Source organism: Pteronotus mesoamericanus, unplaced genomic scaffold (genome assembly GCF_021234165.1).
Source record: "Pteronotus mesoamericanus isolate MK-2021 breed Mesoamerican mustached bat unplaced genomic scaffold, CSHL_Meso_final contig_59, whole genome shotgun sequence".
Taxonomy (NCBI): Eukaryota; Metazoa; Chordata; class Mammalia; order Chiroptera; family Mormoopidae; genus Pteronotus; species Pteronotus mesoamericanus.
Window position 1 is genome coordinate 6,841,449 of NW_026555206.1, and position 19,406 is coordinate 6,860,854.

A 19,406-nucleotide genomic window follows, 5' to 3' on the forward strand; every position below is an offset into this window, starting at 1 on the left:
TTGCTTTATTTTTCCACTGTGAGCACATCATGGACATTTTCCATTTTATCATGATGTATAGAACTTTACCTCATAAATTGCATTTCTGGACATTATTTTATCTGAGGATATATTATCCTATCCTAAGACTAATTTTGATATGATTCTGTGTGAAGGAAGGATAATGGTGTTGACAACCTCAAGATTTTCTTACCTTTGAATTTTATAGTTTGAGAATTTTAATGTAGATTATTTTCTGCTTTTTTAAAAGACATTATTGCAAGAGTATTTCAAGCAGACGTCGTTACAATCGTGATTTGGAACAGGATGAAGCATTTATTCCAGTTGGAGAATCATTAAAAGACCTTATTGACCAGTCACAAAGTTCTGGTAGTGGATCTGGACTACCTTTATTGGTAAGATAAAATGTCGTATAAACATTAGTGGTCTGTTGATACAGAACGTGTCCTCATGATAACCAGCATATTTATTACAGATTAGGGAATATTAGTACGCATATTTTTTCCTTCATATTTAGAAAGATGACTGCAGTAATGCACGGTGAAATTAGTAAAAAATAAGAGCTGTGAAACAAGAAAAATAGAATAGATAAGTAAGGTTACAAAAGAAAATGTGGTCATAAAATGTTACATAAGTGCTGGAGTTAGCTCACAAGTTTTGCTTTTAAAAGCCATTTTGAAATGGAATCAGTTATATGATTTCTTACATCTGTCAGGTTAAACTGATTGTTGGAGAGAAGCATAACTATTCTGATTCTGAAATCAAAACGAAGTTTCTCCCCCATACCTTCATAGAGAGGATACTTCCCCCAGTATAATAATACCATGTCACCAAAATACAGTTCATAAAAATAATTTTAAAGGGAGTTGTAAATAATTATAAGAGGGTTATATATAAGGAAATACTCAGCGTTAGGAGTTGAGAGGACCCTTTGATAAACACCAGATACTCATATAGATATTTAATTATTTAATTGCATTTGTTTAAATATATCTCTAATTTAAAATTTTACTGAATTAAATAATGTCTGCAGTTCAAGTGGAAAGGTAAAGTAAAATTGTCTGTATGCAGACAACGTGATTGTCTGTATTGCATAAAATGATACAAAATTGTGTAAAAAATCTCAGGAATGATACCATAAAGCTATGACAACCAATAAGTGAGTTTATCAGGGTTACAGAACATAAAGTCATTGTACAAAAATCATTGAATCTGTGTACACTGGCAAAAAAACAATTAGGAATTAATAAAAGCTGTATCACTTGAAATAGCGTCAAAAAATTAAATATTTTACAATCAGCTTACCAAAATTATGTAAGACCTCTACACTGAAAATTGGAAAACATTGCCAAAACAAGTTAACACAGCCCTAAGTGGAAATGTTTATCCTGTTTGTGAATCATAGGACTCAGTATTAAGATAAGTTTTCCTAAAAGTGACTTAACAGTTTCAGTCCAGTGCAAATCAAGTTCAGAGCAAAGTTTATAGAAATTGATGAGTTGATTCTGACATTTATATGGAAATACAAAGGACCCAAAGAACCAAAATAATTTTGAAAAAGAAGAACAAAGAAGATTCCCTACCTGATTCTAGACTTAGTGTAAAGCTACAGTAATCATTGTGGTGCTGGCACAAGGATAAATATGTGTATAAGTGGAAAGGAATAAGGAGTATGGAAATGGATATGCACATAGATGATCAATTGATTTGGGTGCCTGAATAACTCAATAGGGTAAAAACAGTCTATAAAATACAGTACAGGAAAAATTGGGCATCCATTTGCTGAAAAGTGAATCTCAACCCTTACTTCACTCCATATACAAAATTACCTTGAAATGGATCATAGATCTACATATAAAATTTAAAAGTATAAACCCTTTCAAGGAAAGTATTTTAGCTAATCATTGTGACCTTGGGTTGAGCGTAGGTTTCTTAGATCACAAATGGCATGAATCATTTTTAAAAGTGATAAATTGGGCTTTCTCAAAATTTACGGCTTTTCCTACTTAGAAGACGTTGTTAAGAAAATGAAAAAAAAACAAGTAACAAACTGGCAAAGGAGATCTGATAAATAATTTGTGTTGCAACCCTGGCTGGTGTGGCTCAGTGGATTGAGTACCAGCCTGCGAATCAAAAGGTCACTGGTTTGTTCCCCAGTCAGGGCACATGTCCGGGTTGCAGAGTACGTCCCCAGTTGGGGGTGTGCAAGAGGCAACCAGTCAGTGTATTTCTTCCACATCGTTGTTACCCTTTCTTTCTTCCGCCTTTCCGCTCTCTTTAAAAATAAATAAATAAAATCTTTTTAAAAAATTGTTGCATACTATATAAAGGACTTTTACAACTCAGTAGTAAGACAGTTCATTTTTTTAGTGGACAGAAGATTAAATAAATACTGCCAGAGAAGATAAAAAAAATGACGAGTAAGCATATGAAAAGATACTCAACATCATTGGGGATATGCAAACTAGAACAATAAGATACTACTACACATCCACTAATGTGGCTAAGACTGAGTGTCACCTGGCAATCTCATACATTACTGATTGAAATGCAAAATAATACAACCATTTTGGGAAATAGTTTGACAGTTGACTGAAAACTTAAGCACATACTGTCTGTATAGTGAAGCAGTCCTTCTGCTAAGTATTTATGGAAGAGCTATGCTATACAAACATGTCCAGACCTGAACGTGAATATTTATAGCAGCTTTCCTCATAATAGATATAAATTACAAACAGTGCAAAAGTTTGCCAATTAATAAATGGATAAATAAGTGGTAGCACATTCATAGAGTGGAATACTACTCATCAGTTAAAAGGAACAAACTACTGATACAGGCAACAACAACATAGATGAATTTGGAAGTATTTTATGCTGAGTGAAAGAACTGAGATACAAAAGGCTATTCATACTGCATGTTTCCATTTATGTGATGTTCTAGAAAGGTAAAACCGTAAGGATAGAAAACAGATCAGTGGTGCCAGAGACTGGAGGTAGGGCAGGGATTAACTTTGAAGAGGAAAGAAGGAACCTTTTTGGGTGGTGGGTATGTTCTATATCTTAATTTTGAATTTTATTGTACATAAATTCCTGACTTTCTGGAAAAAAAAATGGATTCTGTAATAAAATGATACATAAAGTAAGTTAATTTAGGTATGCACAAAATGTAGCCCATTTTAAGTATATACCACCCTGGACCTTAGTGTTTTTTTGTTTTGTTTTCTTTTTAAATTTAGAGTGACCAGTTAAGGTAGCAATTAATGAAAGCACCTATTGTACTCCAGATATTGTAAATATCTATATTTTGTGATCAGGGTGGGATAGACCTCAAATAAATAAATACATAAATAATAATACTGGGTTGACCAAAAAGTCTGTTTAGCTTTTTCCTTAAAACAAAAGACACATTTTTCATTTTTACCAATAACTTGATTGATTTGGGTATTTTGAATATGTTGGCTATCTCCCACATGATATAACATTGATTGTTCTCAGTTAATGTCTCGATTTGATCACTATCAACTTCAACTGGTCTCCCCAACCATGGAGCATCGTCCAGGGAGAAATCTCCAGTACAAAACTTGGCAAACCACTTTTGGCACATTCAGCAGTCACAGCACCTTCACTCTACACTGCACAAATCTTTTTTTGTGGTTTCAGTTGTGTTTTTACCTTTCTCGAAGTAATAAAGTATAATATGCTGAAAATGTTGCGTATGTTTTTCCCTCTTCATTGTTAAAATGGCTACACAAAAATTCACCAATTTTGATTTTTTTAATGCACACTGATATGATAGCTGTCACATTCTAACAAAGTTGTTTCAAATGAAGTTAAAAACAACTAAGTGCTGCTAGAGCCTTCTTATGGAAAAAACCTAATGAACTTTTTGGCCAACCCAATAAAATATAATTGTGGTAAGTGCAACAATTGAGAAGTATATGTGTGCTATGAAGATGTTGAACAAAAGAGAAACAACACTTAAAAAAAGAGGAAACTGCACATGAACAAAGACTCAGGAATGAGCTTGAGTAAATTTTAGATGTTGAAATGGAAGGGATGCGGATGGTGTGGCTATAGTGAGTGATGAGGCTGGAGATTTAGACAGGGGTCAGATCATGTAGGATCTTACAGAATGAGTTGAAGATTGTCATTTAGATTTTACTTCATAATAAACCACCCCAAAGCTTAGTGGCTTGAAGCAACAAATATTTATTATTTCTCATGATTCTGTGGGTCTACTGGGCAGTATTTTTCTGGACTTTCTCAGCTAGAGCTAAATGGTATAATTTGTGCACATAGCCAGTGGTTACCATGGTATTGTTCATTGGTCACAGAGCTCCCCAGAACAGCAAGATAAGGTAAGCTCTAGTGCACACTTTTCAAGTCTTCACTGCTTCACATTTTCTGTTGTTCTGTTACCCAAAGCAAGTCACATTGGCCAAGCCCAGAGTCTATAAAGGAGACAACCCAAAAGCATATGTACAGGGAGGGAAATCATTTAGAACTTTTTTGCAAGCAGTATGCCATATTGACTAACCTGTTAATTTGTGATTTCAGAATGTATTATCTTATTTAAATACATTTTAATTTTTAACATTAGAGTTTGTTATATGAGGTCTGTCCAGAAAAAGTCCAGCCATTATTAATATAACAAGCATGGCTTGCGCAACATCAATTTAACCTGGCAGCCAAGGAAAGTGAACTGGAATGGGCCTGCATGAACAATAACAACAACTCCACTTTACTAGTCAGTGGGGACAGTAGACACTGTTGAGTGAGCACGTGTACTGTGTAGCCATCACATTCAAAATGATTAAGCAAGTAGTACAATGAATCTGCATCAAATTTGCATTATGCTTGAACAGTCCTCCTCAAAAAGCTTCAGCTGATTCACAAGGCTGTAGCTGTGGGCATCTGGTGACTGGCAGCTTCATCATGACAATGCACCCACTGAATGTATCATGTCTCCTCCAGACTTTTTTTGGTAAAACATCAAATCACCCATGTGACTCAGCCCCACTACAGCCAAGATTTGGCACCCTGCAACTTCTGACTTTTCCCAAAATTAAAATCACCTTTGAAAAGGAAGAAATTTCAGACTGTCAGTGAGAATCAGGAAAATACAAAGGGTCAGCTGATGGCAGTTGAGAAACCTGTGTGAGGTGCCAGGGTATCTACTTTGAAGGGGGCTGAAACGTCATTGTCCTGTGTACAATGTTTCTTGTATTGTGTATCTTCTTCAATAAATGTCTGTTTTTCATAGCGCATGGCTGGGTACTTTCTGGACAAGCCTTATATATACCATCCTTTTTGATGGGAGGAAATACCAGACCACTTTCTGTCTTAATAGGTTTTTTTCATTAAGAACTCAAAAAAAAAATTTTTTTTTTTTTTTTAATCAAGGTTCAGCGAACTATTGCCAAACAGATTCAGATGGTTCGGCAAGTTGGTAAAGGTCGATATGGAGAAGTGTGGATGGGTAAATGGCGTGGTGAGAAAGTGGCCGTCAAAGTGTTCTTTACTACTGAAGAAGCTAGCTGGTTTCGAGAAACAGAAATCTACCAAACTGTGCTAATGCGCCATGAAAACATACTTGGTAGGTACACATTTGATTTCAGTCAGTTTCGTATTCTGTCAAGGTTAGGGGAGTTCGGGTGGAAGCCTGCCGCATGGTCTCTGAAAATATATGTGAATTCATTTACTTGCATTGGGCTAAAGGAAACCCAGTTTAATAAACAGTTTAAATGCAACAGAGTCCTAAATGCCAATCAACCACTTTATTTACTACCTTACTGAGGAAACAGCAGTAAGTTTCAAAGTCATGCCACCTTATTGGACTTACTCATATAATAACAAAAACCAAGTGTTTTATAGGTAATTTAAGCAATTTTCTGTGGTAACTTTATATATACCTTTTGCTTTTAGTAAAGTAAGCTACCACAACCCTATGATGTAACTTAATATTCTGTGCTTAGTAGGTCTCTACCTCTCCCCACCCCACAACTCATTGTACACACTAGCAAAATAATTGAGGCATCATCTGATCGGGGTGCATAAATTCATTTAGCTTTTCCAGCTTCTCTCTTCAGTTGCTATTTCTCTTCCCTTTAATGTAGACAGTGCATAGTACATTGCCAAGAGTATAGTAAGCATTTATATTAGTTTCCTAAGGATATTGTAACAAATTACCACACACTAGGTGACATAAAACAACAGAAATTTATTTTCTTTGAGTTTTGGAGGCCTGAAGTTTAAAATGAAGTTGTCAGCAGGGTTGTGCTTTCTGTAGGCTCTAAAGAGAGGATGGCTCCTTGCCTCTTTCTGGTTTCTCATGATTGCCAGCAATCAGTGATGTTCCTCAGCTTGGAGACAACACTGCTATCTCTGTCTCTGTCACATGGCTTCCCCTGTTGTGTCTGTGTCCAAATTTCCCTTTTATAAGTCTACCGGTCATTGAATTACCCCCCACCCTAAAGCTAGTATGACCTGACCTCATCTGAATTTTATCACATATACAAAGACCCTGTTTCCAAATAAGGTCACATTTGCAGGGACCAGGTGGACATGAATTTGGAGGTGGGGGGTGGGGGGGAGGGGAACGACACACTATTCAACCCAGAACTTTTATTGTCCTTTTTCTGAAGGGAGAGAGGAGAAGAAAAGGGAGGCCAGATTGAAAAGGTAGGTGTGAGGAGGCATTGATGGTAAATGGAATTGGCTAGTTAGTTGAACATTTTTAACTTTATTTTAATGTGTCCACTCTTCCGTTGAAATTGAGAATCTTTTTCCAACACTCCTTCTTAATAGTTTTTCATGCTCAGAAAATCATGTCGATGATAACATTCCCCCAGGTTATTATATGATAAGTGATTTTCTTAGCCATATTACTCTCATTTTCGTGATGGTCATTAATAGTTTTTAAATTTATTGCTGAAGTACAGAGTTATATGTATAAATGGCAGAAATAAAATCTTGGGAACAGGTTCAAGAGATTTTGTTAGGCAAGTTTATTTTTTATTTTCTGTGGCACGATACCTGAGTTATTCTCATGATTCTGAGTGAGCATTTATCATTCTCTATAGCCACCTCTGATAACCTTTTAAATTTATTAATCGAACAGGTTTTATAGCAGCAGACATTAAAGGTACAGGTTCCTGGACTCAGCTCTATTTGATCACTGATTACCATGAAAATGGATCTCTCTATGATTTCCTGAAATGTGCTACACTAGACACCAGAGCCCTCCTCAAGTTGGCTTATTCAGCCGCCTGTGGTCTGTGCCATCTCCATACAGAAATTTATGGCACCCAAGGAAAGCCTGCAATTGCCCACCGAGACCTAAAGAGCAAAAACATCCTCATTAAGAAAAATGGATGTTGTTGTATTGCTGACCTGGGCCTGGCTGTTAAATTCAACAGGTAAGTGATTCCTTGCCTACTCTTTTGAAATTATATTAATCTCTAAAAGATGTTTGCATATTTGTATTCAGGACAGTGGAATTCCAAGAATGTGTTTTTATGTAGTATAAATACGTAATTGGGGGTTTTTGTCTTGGTTGGTTTGTTTTGGTGGGTTTTGTTTATAAAAATTGCATTCTACGATTCATAATTTTTGATTTCCTGTTTTCACTGTCTTAGACATCCTTCTGTTTCCATTTATGTAGATCTTCATTCTTTTTAATAGTGTTGATGCTGTTTTTCAAAATATGGATGCACTATAATTTATTTTCATGATCCAGCTCATGGGCATTAAAGTTGCTTATGGTTTATCTCTATTTAAAAAAATGTTCTAATGAACATTGTATTTAATAATATATACTAATCTTTGAGCATGTACACAAGAACTTCATGATGTATTCTTTAGATGAAGGCTAGATAAAGGTTATGTATGTAATAATTGAGATATATTGCAAATTATCCCTTCAGAGAGCATGCGTCATTTACACTCCCATAAATGATATAAATATGCCATTTCTCCACCTCCACTTGATACCTTGTTTAAACAATCAGAATTCTAGTATTTTTTAGAAACTATAGAAACCATTTTAATGTTGTTATAACTCTAGAATACAGCAACCATTTCACATTTCAGACCATAAGATGAAAGTACTGGTCCATAATAAAACAAATATTAGAAAAATAAATCTTCTTCCCTGGTTGTTAGAACTTCCAGGGACTTCCTGGAAGTTGGAACTTCCCTGGTGGTTTGTTTATTGGGGTTTTTTAAAATCAGTGTATCGTTTGTTAATGGCTCAAATATTCATCCGGTTCTATATAAGAAAATATAAAATAGCCCTGGCTGGTGTGTCTCAGTGGATTGAGCCCCAGCCTGCAAACCAAAGGGTCGCCGGTTTGATTTCTAGTTGGGGCACGTGCCTGGGTTGCAGGCCAGGTCCCCAGTTGGGGGCACTCAAGAGGCAAACACACATTGATGTTTCTCCATCCCTTTCTCTAAAAGTAAATAGAGTATTTTTTTAAAAAAAGAAAATATAAAATATATTAATCTGTGCTTCAGAGTAGTTTCTGGAACCTGCCAGGCTAGGACAGCCTAAGCAACAAAAACATTCCTGTCTTCCAACTCTAAAATTTACTTCATCAATTGAAAAATCAGTAAATGTAATTTATTACTAATTGTCAGTATGATTATGTAAACATTATTTACAGCAGAACTGAGTTCGTTTGACCCATAGAGAAGAAAATGTAACCCGATTAAATATATCACATGAGAATAGTGAAAGCAAGTAATTCCTCTCAATATTTTTCATATTCGCTTGATATGGGACATAATTATCTACATTTTCTTATATTCAGTACTGTCTTTTTCCTTTGAGCACCACATTTGTTTGGTGACAGTACCTGATCTGAACCCATGCAAATTATCTATTATCTTTAACCAGTTTGATATGAATATTCATACTTAGTTTTCAGTGCAGACATGGTAATAAGTTTGATTAAGAGTACTACTCTAGACTCTGCTGGGGAAATTCTATAATATGTAGCATATATTTAAAGGGTATATTTTTTAAAATCCAAAAGATGCTAAGTTTAAAATACACCTGGCCCCAGTGATTTCTGTTAAAAGAATGTGGGGATTATAATTTATTTGTGTGTGTGTGTGTGTGTGTGTGTGTGTGTGTGTGTGTGTGTGTAAGTAAAGAGAGAGACTGACTTTTACAAAATTTAACAAAAATGGAAGAAAAACTATTTTGTTCTTAACCATCAATGTGGCCATTATTTGTCTTCTGTTTCAGTGATACAAACGAAGTTGACGTCCCCTTGAATACCAGAGTGGGTACCAAACGGTACATGGCTCCAGAAGTGCTGGATGAGAGCCTGAATAAAAACCATTTCCAGCCCTACATAATGGCAGACATTTATAGCTTTGGCCTAATCATTTGGGAAATGGCCCGTCGTTGTATCACAGGAGGTAGGAGTTTATGGAATGTGTTTCTGGTAATGTTTGCATCCTCATCATTCATAAAATAACAGCTCCTATTATATAATTTAGATCTCAAGGGTCCCCAAGACAAGGGGGCTCCAACCCCAGACCAGGCTGGTAGGAACTGGGCTGCAAGCGAAGTTTTGCTGGCCTGAGCATCGCCCCCTCCACCCCTATCCATGGAAAAATTGTCTTCCATGAAACTGGTCTCATGCCAAAAAGGTTGGGAACCGCTGCCCTAGACCACTCCAGGTTCCGTAATTTCATTAGGACTCACAGGACTCAGCATGTAGTTGTCTTCACAGCTAAAATTTATTGGAGTGCAAAAATAGAAAGCAAAATCAGCAAAGGGAAAAGATACAAGGGGCACAGTTCAAAGGAAATCAGACACAAGCTTCCAAAGTCCTCTTTCAGTGAAGTCTCACAGAATGCACTTAATTCCTCCAACATGTTGTGACAATGTGTGAAATACTGTCACCCAGGGAAGTTACTAGAGACTCATTTCTCAAAGATTTTATTGGAGGCTGGTCATGTGGGCGCCCTCTGTACCAGAATTCCAAACTCTTAGAAAGCAGGTGTTCAGCATAAAGCATATCGTTTGCACACATAGTCAATGCACACTGAGCCGTCAATAACATGTAGGGAAAGCTTTATATCAGCCTACATTTATTAGTAGAAACAGTTATATGAATAAATAATTAAAATGTAGGGTGAGTGTTTCATATTGCTGCTTTTTTTTTTTTTAGGGATATTGGTATGTCCACAGCTGCGATGGGGATCCTGATAGACGTAGGGGAAATAATGAGACAGAAAAAAATAAAAACAACATACATTTACTATTAAAAGTGGATCATCCACTTTGGTTTTTGTTTTTTTTTTCTTTTTGTAGGAATCAGTTTTAGTTCCATAGTTTAGTAAGAGAGATGCTAAATAGATTGATATATTTTGTCAAGCCACCATTTTTGTACTCACTATGTTTTCTCCCTACAGGGATAGTAGAAGAGTACCAGTTACCATATTACAACATGGTCCCAAATGATCCATCATATGAAGATATGCGTGAGGTTGTGTGTGTCAAACGTTTGCGGCCAATTGTGTCTAATCGATGGAACAGTGATGAAGTAAGTGGAACTCAGTCCCCCAAGGAAGTGATTGGTGAGTGTTGTCTACGATATTTATCTGCTCACAACATTCTGTTTATTTTCCAGTGTCTACGAGCAGTTTTGAAGCTAATGTCAGAATGCTGGGCCCACAATCCAGCCTCCAGACTTACAGCTCTGAGAATCAAGAAGACACTTGCCAAGATGGTTGAATCCCAAGATGTAAAGATTTGACAGTTAAGCAGTCGGGAGGAAAAATTCTAGACTGCAAGAACTGTTTTCATCCAAGGAATGGATGGAATTAGAGTAGAATAAGGATGTTAACTTGGTTGTCAGACCCTTTCCTCACTACACCTTCGCAGGCTGCTAATGTTAAACCTTTCAGTACTCTGTAGAATATAAGCTGGGAACTTCTAAAAACTTTATTCTTTATATATGGACAGCTGTACTTTAAATGTGGTTTTTGATGCCTTTTTTAAATGGGGTTTATATGAACTGCATCAAGACTTCAATCCTGATTAATAAGTCTCCAGTCAAACTCTGGGTACTGAATTACCTGTTCATAAAATGGTGCTTTCTGTGAAAGCCTTAAGAAGATAAAGAATTCAGCAGAGGTGGAGAAATAACACACTTGCCTTCTACCTGAGAAAATTTAATCTGTTTGTATTTTACCTTTGTAAACAGCCTATGGATTATTATCTGTTTGGGATACTGCTTAGTTTATGATAATTAGTTTGTCATACCTTGATAATGGTGTGTATGTACACACACATGCACACCAGGATTTCTCTGCTGCCATTTGAATTAGAAGGAAATATAATTTATGAATACACAGGAAGATGTTAGTGGCTGTTGGTTTTGTGCTTTAAAAATGCATGACCTGACCAAGATTAGCCAATCACATAAAAAGCCATTTACCTTGAAAGTGAGCTAGCTTCTCCACCAACTTTGTTTTTAACATAAAAGTTGACACCGAGGCCAAAAAAGTTTAAAGTGCCTGGAAATTTTGACTGTTTTTCTCCCACCAACATCTTTTCTTTTTAATTTCCTTTCTTTCTTTCTTTCTTTTTTTTTTTTTGTAATTATTATTTTTGTCATAGAAAGCATCCTATCCAAAGTTGGAGCTTCCAATGCCATGAAGCTTGTAAAGAAAACACTTCTTATTGAAGCAAATTACTAATTACTGCATTTGATAGCAATGTTAAGTGCCTATAACCATGTTCTGTATTCTTTCTTCTCAGTAACTTTTAAAAGGGAAGTTATTTATATTTTGTGTGTAATATGCTTTATTTGCAAAACACCTGCTCCTTTTACAGCCATATTTTATATATGTACATACATTCATACTGTAGAAACCAGCTCTTGTGGACCTCACACTCACCCTTGAGGAGGAAAAAATAGAAGATCATCAGAAGAAAATGTTATAAAGTAGAACCACATATGCATTTTTAGAACTAATGCATTCAAAACAGTATATCAAACGTAAGAGTTTGTTAATGCAGAGTTTCATTAAGATACTATCATCTCAGTTTTTCTTTATGAAAGGATCCTCTAGTGATTTTTATTTCAGAACTGATAAAAACTTATCAACAACTGTCATAGACACTTGAATCATTTGAGATTTTTGGTTTTATGATTTCTGTTCCATAAGTTGTGAAGACAATGAAGAGGTAGTATCTAGTCAGTACCTACACTTACCCTGTATTGATGGTTTTCATGAAAGTGCTACAAATGGATGCCTTGTTATTCCAAGAAATAATTCTGATTTACTTAAACTTTTTATACTTCTGTAATGCCTTTTAAATGTTAATATCTAATACTGAAAGAACAACTCACGGGTGCAGAATGTGAGACAGTTTTGTTTGAATATAGCATAAAATAAATGTGGTTGTATCATAACATGGTCAAAACACTTTAAAGGTAGGGAATTAGAGCATGAATCCGTTCATTACCAAAAGTTTGGCACTTAAGGATGAAACTAATATATTTGTACATCAAACTTGACAAATTAAAAACTTGCTTTAACAGTTTTGACTAAATTTAACAATTTTCATCTAAGATAGTGTAAGTTTGAAATGTGCATCAAGATAAGTAAATTTACATACTGGTAGTACCCAATAACTTGCTCTTTCAGAGTGTTTTCTCCTTTTATTATAGTGAGATTTATAGGTATTTTAATCAAATTGCCATGTGATTTATGAGCTCTGGTCCACTTAGGCTAAGGTTAACCTTGATTTATTTTTTGATAAACTACAAATCCTCAGAATCATTTGTCATCTTAATAATAAAGAAAATATTTAAGAAAAAGTAAACTCTATTCTTAGAAACATTAAAACAGTGTGTGGGCGCAAAACATTACAGGTAGTATATAAGTACAAGCCCTTCATAATGATTTTTTAAATGAAATTGATTAAAAATGATACTAAGAATGTTAGAGACTTGTTCAATATAAATATATTCTCATATAACGTGTTTTTTAAAAAGCAGATGATGACATATTTGAAATCCTAACATCTAAAAAAAGTTGCATGAAACTTTTCTTCTCTCCTTCTTATTTTTACTCTTAAATTTCTAAGTTTATCCAGTAAGCAAAATATTTAAAGAGGAAGTTAATTTGTAAAATCCTAGAAACCATTATTTGTTTTCACAATTTAACATTTTAAAACTGTGTGGCTTCTGTCAGTCATCCCTTTAAATAAATAAAACATTAAAAACAAAATACCAAAGGTACCAGAATATAATAAAAATTAACCCTTAAAGAAAATTCTGCTGATATCTCTAGAATTAAAGCTTCATTAGGATTGTCTTCAATGTATTTATTTTAAGCTTTCCCTGTATTTTCTTAAAAAATTTGAATCTATTTCTCTGGATATGTTTTCACAAAAGATATTTCAATCACCATATCACGTTGCCTTTTCAATATCCGGAAGTATTTCTAAACTTAGAAAGTGACTTACAGTTTTTGAAAATTATTTTCCTAGAATGTGCCAGATTTATTATTTACTCAAAAAAAAAAAAATAGTACCTTTTTTCTGCCAGATATTTTGCTTCTGTTTAAAACAAAAATGCAGTACAGTTTTTAAAGACTCTTGCCTCTCACTCTGACCAGTGTGGCTCAGTTGATCTGATGTCATCCAGCAACGCAGAAGAAGGTCATTGGTTTGATTCCGAGTCAGGGCACATGCCTGGGCTGCAGGTTTGGTCCCTGATTGGGTCACATACAAGAGACAACTGATCAGTATTTTTCTGTCACATCAATCTCTTTCACCCTCCTATTCTCCCTAGCTTCCCCTCTCTCTAAAAATAAATAAAATCTTAAAAAGATTCATGCATCTCTAAGCCCAATATCAAATTTGATAATTAAAAAATTTATTCCAGGGAAGATTTTATAAATGAAGTCACATTCTTTTCATGCATGTTGTTTTGAAATGCGTCTAAACAGCAGAAATACTAATTGATGTTTTAAAAGGATTGTTGGAGCTCTTATACTGTCTAAAAGGATCAACCTTTATTATTTGCTTGGATCAGATTTATTATTTACAATTCACCTTCTTGCTTCACTGCTGTTAAGAAAACTGCAGGCAACTGACCAAATGAAACCTAGGACAGCGTCAGATGAAGCCACATGTAGTGATCCTTCTGGAAGAAAAGTATGTGAATACTGCTTTTGCAAAGGATTAAATATATTATCATTTTAGATCATGCTCTGTACTATGCTTTCAGTGAAATTATTTAATCCCTTTTAGTGAATGTTGTCCATGCCCATTTAAAAACTAAAATGTAGTATATATTGTATAAAATGAAAATACCATTATAGCTTATTTAGGGAAGTTGTACATAGACATTGAAAGAAGGGTTAAGCAATTTTATTATGCAATTGTAAAACACAAAAAATATAAATTCATCTTTGATATGTAACACACTAAATGTACTTTGTACAGCATCTGGTTTAAAAGGTGCCTTTTTTTTTTTTTACCATTAATTGCTTTTTTCTATATATAGATTATGTTCAATGTATCATTTTTTAAGTAAATAACCTTATTTTAGTATACTTCAGTGATGTGTTTTGTGATACTCGGACGGTATTGTGTATCAGGATATATGTCTGGTAAGATTTTATAAAAGTAAGTTAGTGTGCATATGTCCCAGAGATGTGCATGTCCTCTACCTGAAACCCATTACAGAGCATGGGGCAGGTAAGTGACCATACAACAGCAGACTCTCCTTTATGTAGACAGAGAAGTCATAAGCCTATTATAATGATGGTTGTTTTGAAAATTTTTTTCCAGTTCTAAAAATCTGTACTTACTGCAGAAATTTTGGAAAACATAGGAGAGAATAAAAAAAGCAAATAAAATTATTCAAAATTCTATTGCCAGATGTTACCACTATTTACATTGAATGTTTCTTTTCTATTTTTTTATGCTGCATTTTTTTTTTACAATATTAGGATCATAGTATGTCACTATGTAGCTGTTGAAAGCATAACTGTTTTAAAAAATATATTTTATTTATTTATTTTCACAGAGGGGAGGGGAGGGAGGAAGAGAAGAGAACCAGTGCGTAGTTGCCTCTCGCACATCCCCTACCGAGCACCTGGCCCACAACCCAGGCACGTGCCCTAACTGGGAATTGAACAGGCAACCCTTTGGTTCGCAGGCCGGGGCTCAGTCAACTGAGCCACACCAGCCAGGGCTGAAAGCATAACTTTTTGTAAACAACTGACTCTGTAATATTCTGTCAAGGAGATGGAATGTTTTATAATTCCCAAATATTTAGGTACTTTTCCATTGTTTTTAGAAAATATAACCAGTGCATTGAACTTCATTATATATAAATCTTTGTATATTTACTTTCTTAGGCTACCTTTCTAAAAATGGGTCTAGTAGATAAGAACTTTTAAAAGATACTTTAAGAAGGAAAAAATAACTGAAGTTCTTAATAAATACTGCTGCCCAGAGGATTTCTCATTTACACTCCTACTAGCAGTGTTACTTGGAGAGATTAGTAGAATCTATTTATCTGGCCTTAGGGTGTTCCTCCGGCACTAGCACATGCTTTTTTAAAAGCTTAAGACTTCAGTAAAGCAAAAGTAGCTTTCCTTTTATTCTGAAACAGTAGCATTCTCCTTCCTGCACTTACTCTCACCACCTAGCAGAGCTCTTTGCAGTTGTTTGTAAATTCATTGTCAGTGTGCCTAGTGATACCTTTTCTTAGGCAGTTGAACATGTTAAATAGTCATGAAAGTTTTGGGGACTAGCTGATGTCTCCCCCACAAAAATGTATGCTTGGGGATAATCTATTTCAGAGTAACTCATAGTAGGAATCCCCATTTGGTGTCTGTGGGAAAAAATAACAGGTACTCTCATGGAACTTGATGAAGAATCAGATTTCCCTATTAAATATTTGCTAGCTTTTCTCCCATGTATAAAATATAAAAGATTTACCCAAGAACCGGATAAATACATTCAGTTCTCCTTCTCAACGTAACTGAACTCTCACTGGTCAGTTGGAAGAGGGACTATTTTCAAGGTTTCTTTAATAGTAGTATTACTAGAGTAGACATTCAGGCAGACAATTCAGTCATTAAGTCTTCACTTGGAGAAGTATTTATCTGCCTGTTGCTAGTGCATGGACCATTTCTGACACTTCATACTTTATTTAATCAGGTGCATATTCCTATGAAGCCTTGCTCCAGCTCTTGAAGCAATACCACCTTGACTTGGTGGACATGGTTCACTGAAGATGGCCGACTAGTGGTGCAGGCAGAAACCGAGTAATGGAACTGGCACTTATAGTCATGGAGAGTTAAATACTGTGAAGTCTCAGGGTACCAGGAGAAATGGGCAAGTTACCCTGAGCCTGGGTGTCAGGAGGAGGAAACAATTCAAGTGCACAGGTACATACAAAAAATATTTCAGATAGAAGCAGAGACTAAGGCTTAAAGGTTAATCCATAATCACCCTTTCAGGTAAAAATTGTTATTCTCATTTTTAGATTAAGTATGTGTAGCTTACCTGTTACTTCTCTGAACTGTATCTTCATAGTCTTTATCCAGTTACTTTTGTTCTTGAGTATCTCCATGTATTCTTGGAATGAAATTCACTACTCATATCCTGAATTTTATACAGGAAATCTGAAACATGACCAATTGTGAAAGTCAGTAGGAAATGCTTATATTGAAAAATTTTCAAGCAAGAGGGCCATTTTTTTGTGGATTGTTAATTTTACCTTTTTAAAGCTTTTTTTATTAAATTAATTTTTTTATTGTATTTTTTTCCATTACCATTTAGTCCTCTTATACCCCCTTACCTCATGCAGCCATCACACTGTTGTCCATGTCCATGGGTCCTTTTTCCTTTTTGCTTAGTATCCCCACCCCCTAATCTCCCCTCTCTAGCTGTCATCTGCTATGAATCTGTCTCTATTTTGCCTGTTAGTTCAGTTTCTTTCATTATTCCACAGATGAGTGAAATCATATGGTGTTTGTCTTTCTCTGACTGTCTCACTTAGCATAACGTTCTCCGCACATCCCTCCATGCTGTTGCAAAGGGTAAAATTTTCTTTTTTATATCTGAGTAGTAGTCCACTGTGTAAATATCCCATCATTGTTTATGGACAGTTGGACTGCTTCCATATTTTAGCAATTGTAAATAATGCTGCGATAAACATAGGGATGCTTACGTTTTTTCAAATTAGTTTTTTGGGTTCCTTCAGATATATTCCCAGAAGTGGGATTGCTGAGCCAAAGGACAGGTCCATTTTTAATTTTTTGAGGTATCTCCATACTGCTTTCGACATGGCTGCACCAATCTGCATTCCCATCAACAGTGCAAAAGGGTCCCCTTTCTCCACATCCTCACCAGCACTTGTTTGTTGATATGTCTGTTGGTCACCTGCATGTCTTCTTTGGAGAAGTGTCTATTCAGCACCTTTGTCCATTTTTTAATTGTGGGTTTTTCAGGGGGGTTAGTATTGAGTTTTGTTAAGTTCTTTATAAATTTTGGATGTTAACCCCTTATCAGGTGTGTAGGCAAATACACTCTCCCTCTTGTTTTTATTTTGTTGATGATTTCCTGCGCTGTGCAAAAACTTTAGGTTGATGTAATCCCACTTCTTTATTTTTCCTTTCGTTTCTCTTGCCTGAGGAGATATATTTGATAAAATATTAGGAGCTATATCAGATTTTGCTGCCTATGTTTTCTTCTAGGATTTTTATGATTTCAGGTCTAACATTTAAGTCTTTAATCCATTTTGAATTTATTCTTTTTTTAAACTTTATTTATTTTGAATTTATTCTTGTGTATGAGAAGGTGGCCTAGTTTCATTTTTCTGCATGTATCTAATTTTTCCAACACCACTTATTGACTATCTTTAGCCCACGGTATGTGCTTGCTTCCTCTGTTGAATACTAATTGACTATAATGGCGTGGGTTTATTTCTGGGCTCCCTATTCTGTTCCATTGGTCTATGTGTCTGTTTTTATACCAGTACCATGCTGTTTTGGTTACTATGGCCTTATAGTATAGTTTGATACTAGGTAGCATGATTCCTCCAACTTCGTTTTTTCTCAGGGTTGCTGTTGCTATGAGGGGGCCTTTTGTGGTTCCATATAAATTTTTGAAATATTCTAGTTCTGTGAAATACATCATTGGAATCTTAATAGGAATTGCATTGAACCTGCAGGTTGCTTTGGGTAGTATGGACATTTTAATGATGTTAATTCTTCCTATCCATGAACATGGTACATGTTTTCATTTATTTGTATTTTCTTCAATTTATTTCTTCACTGTCTTATAATTTTCCAAGTACAGGTTTTCTACATCTTTGGTTAGGTTTTATTCTTGGGTCTTTTATTTCTTTGAAGCTATTGTGAATGGGATTGTTTTCTTAATTTCCTTTTCTGTTAGCTTGCTATTGGTATATAAAAATGCAGCTGATTTCTGGATATTAATTTTGTATCCTGCTACTTTGCTGAATTCATTTAGCAGTTCCAGTAGCTTCTTGGTGGAACCTTTGGAGTTTTCTATGTGCAGTATCATGTATTCTGCAAATAAAGGCAATTTTACTACTTCTTTTACAATTGGGTGCCTTTTATTTCTTGTTTAATTGCTGTGGTTAGGACTTCCAGTACTATGTTGAATAAGAGAGTTAAAAACAGACATCCCTGTCTTGTTCCCAATCTGAAGGGAAACACTTGTAGTTTTTCCCTGCTGAGTATGATGCTGGCAGTGGGTTTGTCACATATGCCTTTGTTGTGTTTAGGTATGTTCCCTCTATTCCCACTTTGCTAAGAGTTTTTATCATAAAAGGGTGCTGGATTTTATCAAATGCTTTTTCTGCGTCTATTGATACGATCGTGTGTTTTTTATCCTTTCTTTTGTTTATCTGGTAAATCACATTTATTAATTTGCAAATGTTATACCAACCGTGCATTCCCAGAACAAATCCCACTTGATCATGGTGTGTGATCTTTGGATGCAGCATTGTATTCAGTTTGCTAGTATTTTCTTGAGGATTTTAGCATCTATGTTCATCAGGGACATTGGCTTATAATTTTCTTTTAGTGATGTCTTTATCTGGTTTTGGAATTAGGATAATGCTGGCCTAATAAAATGAACTTGGGAGCCTTCACTCCTCTTGAACTTTTTGAAATAGTTTGGGAAGGAGAGCTGTTAGTTCTCAGAATGTTTGGTAAATCCCCCTGTTGGGAGTTTTTTGATTACTGCTTCATTTCAGTAGGTGTAATCTGTCTATTCAGATTCTCTGATTCTTCCTGATTTAGTTTTGGAGACTAGCTGATGTCTCCAAAATATGTAATAGATTACATATTTCTAGGAATTAATCCATTTCATCCAGCTTGTCCAG

At 35.2% G+C, this 19,406-nt stretch overlaps 1 protein-coding gene across 3 annotated transcripts in view; it reads left to right on the forward strand.

Annotated features, from left to right (window-relative positions):
* BMPR1A (bone morphogenetic protein receptor type 1A) overlaps window positions 1-14,455 on the forward strand; it is a 179,899-nt gene extending 165,444 nt beyond the window's left edge. For all 3 annotated transcript variants that reach the window (XM_054580474.1, XM_054580475.1, XM_054580476.1), the window contains 6 exons: window positions 251-395; window positions 5,404-5,596; window positions 7,121-7,418; window positions 9,251-9,426; window positions 10,429-10,559; window positions 10,647-14,455. In XM_054580474.1, coding sequence (XP_054436449.1) covers window positions 251-395; window positions 5,404-5,596; window positions 7,121-7,418; window positions 9,251-9,426; window positions 10,429-10,559; window positions 10,647-10,772 — 1,069 coding nt within the window. In that variant the 3' untranslated portion in view covers window positions 10,773-14,455. The remainder of the gene's footprint in view (window positions 1-250; window positions 396-5,403; window positions 5,597-7,120; window positions 7,419-9,250; window positions 9,427-10,428; window positions 10,560-10,646) is intronic.
* The last annotated feature ends 4,951 nt before the right edge of the window (window positions 14,456-19,406 follow it).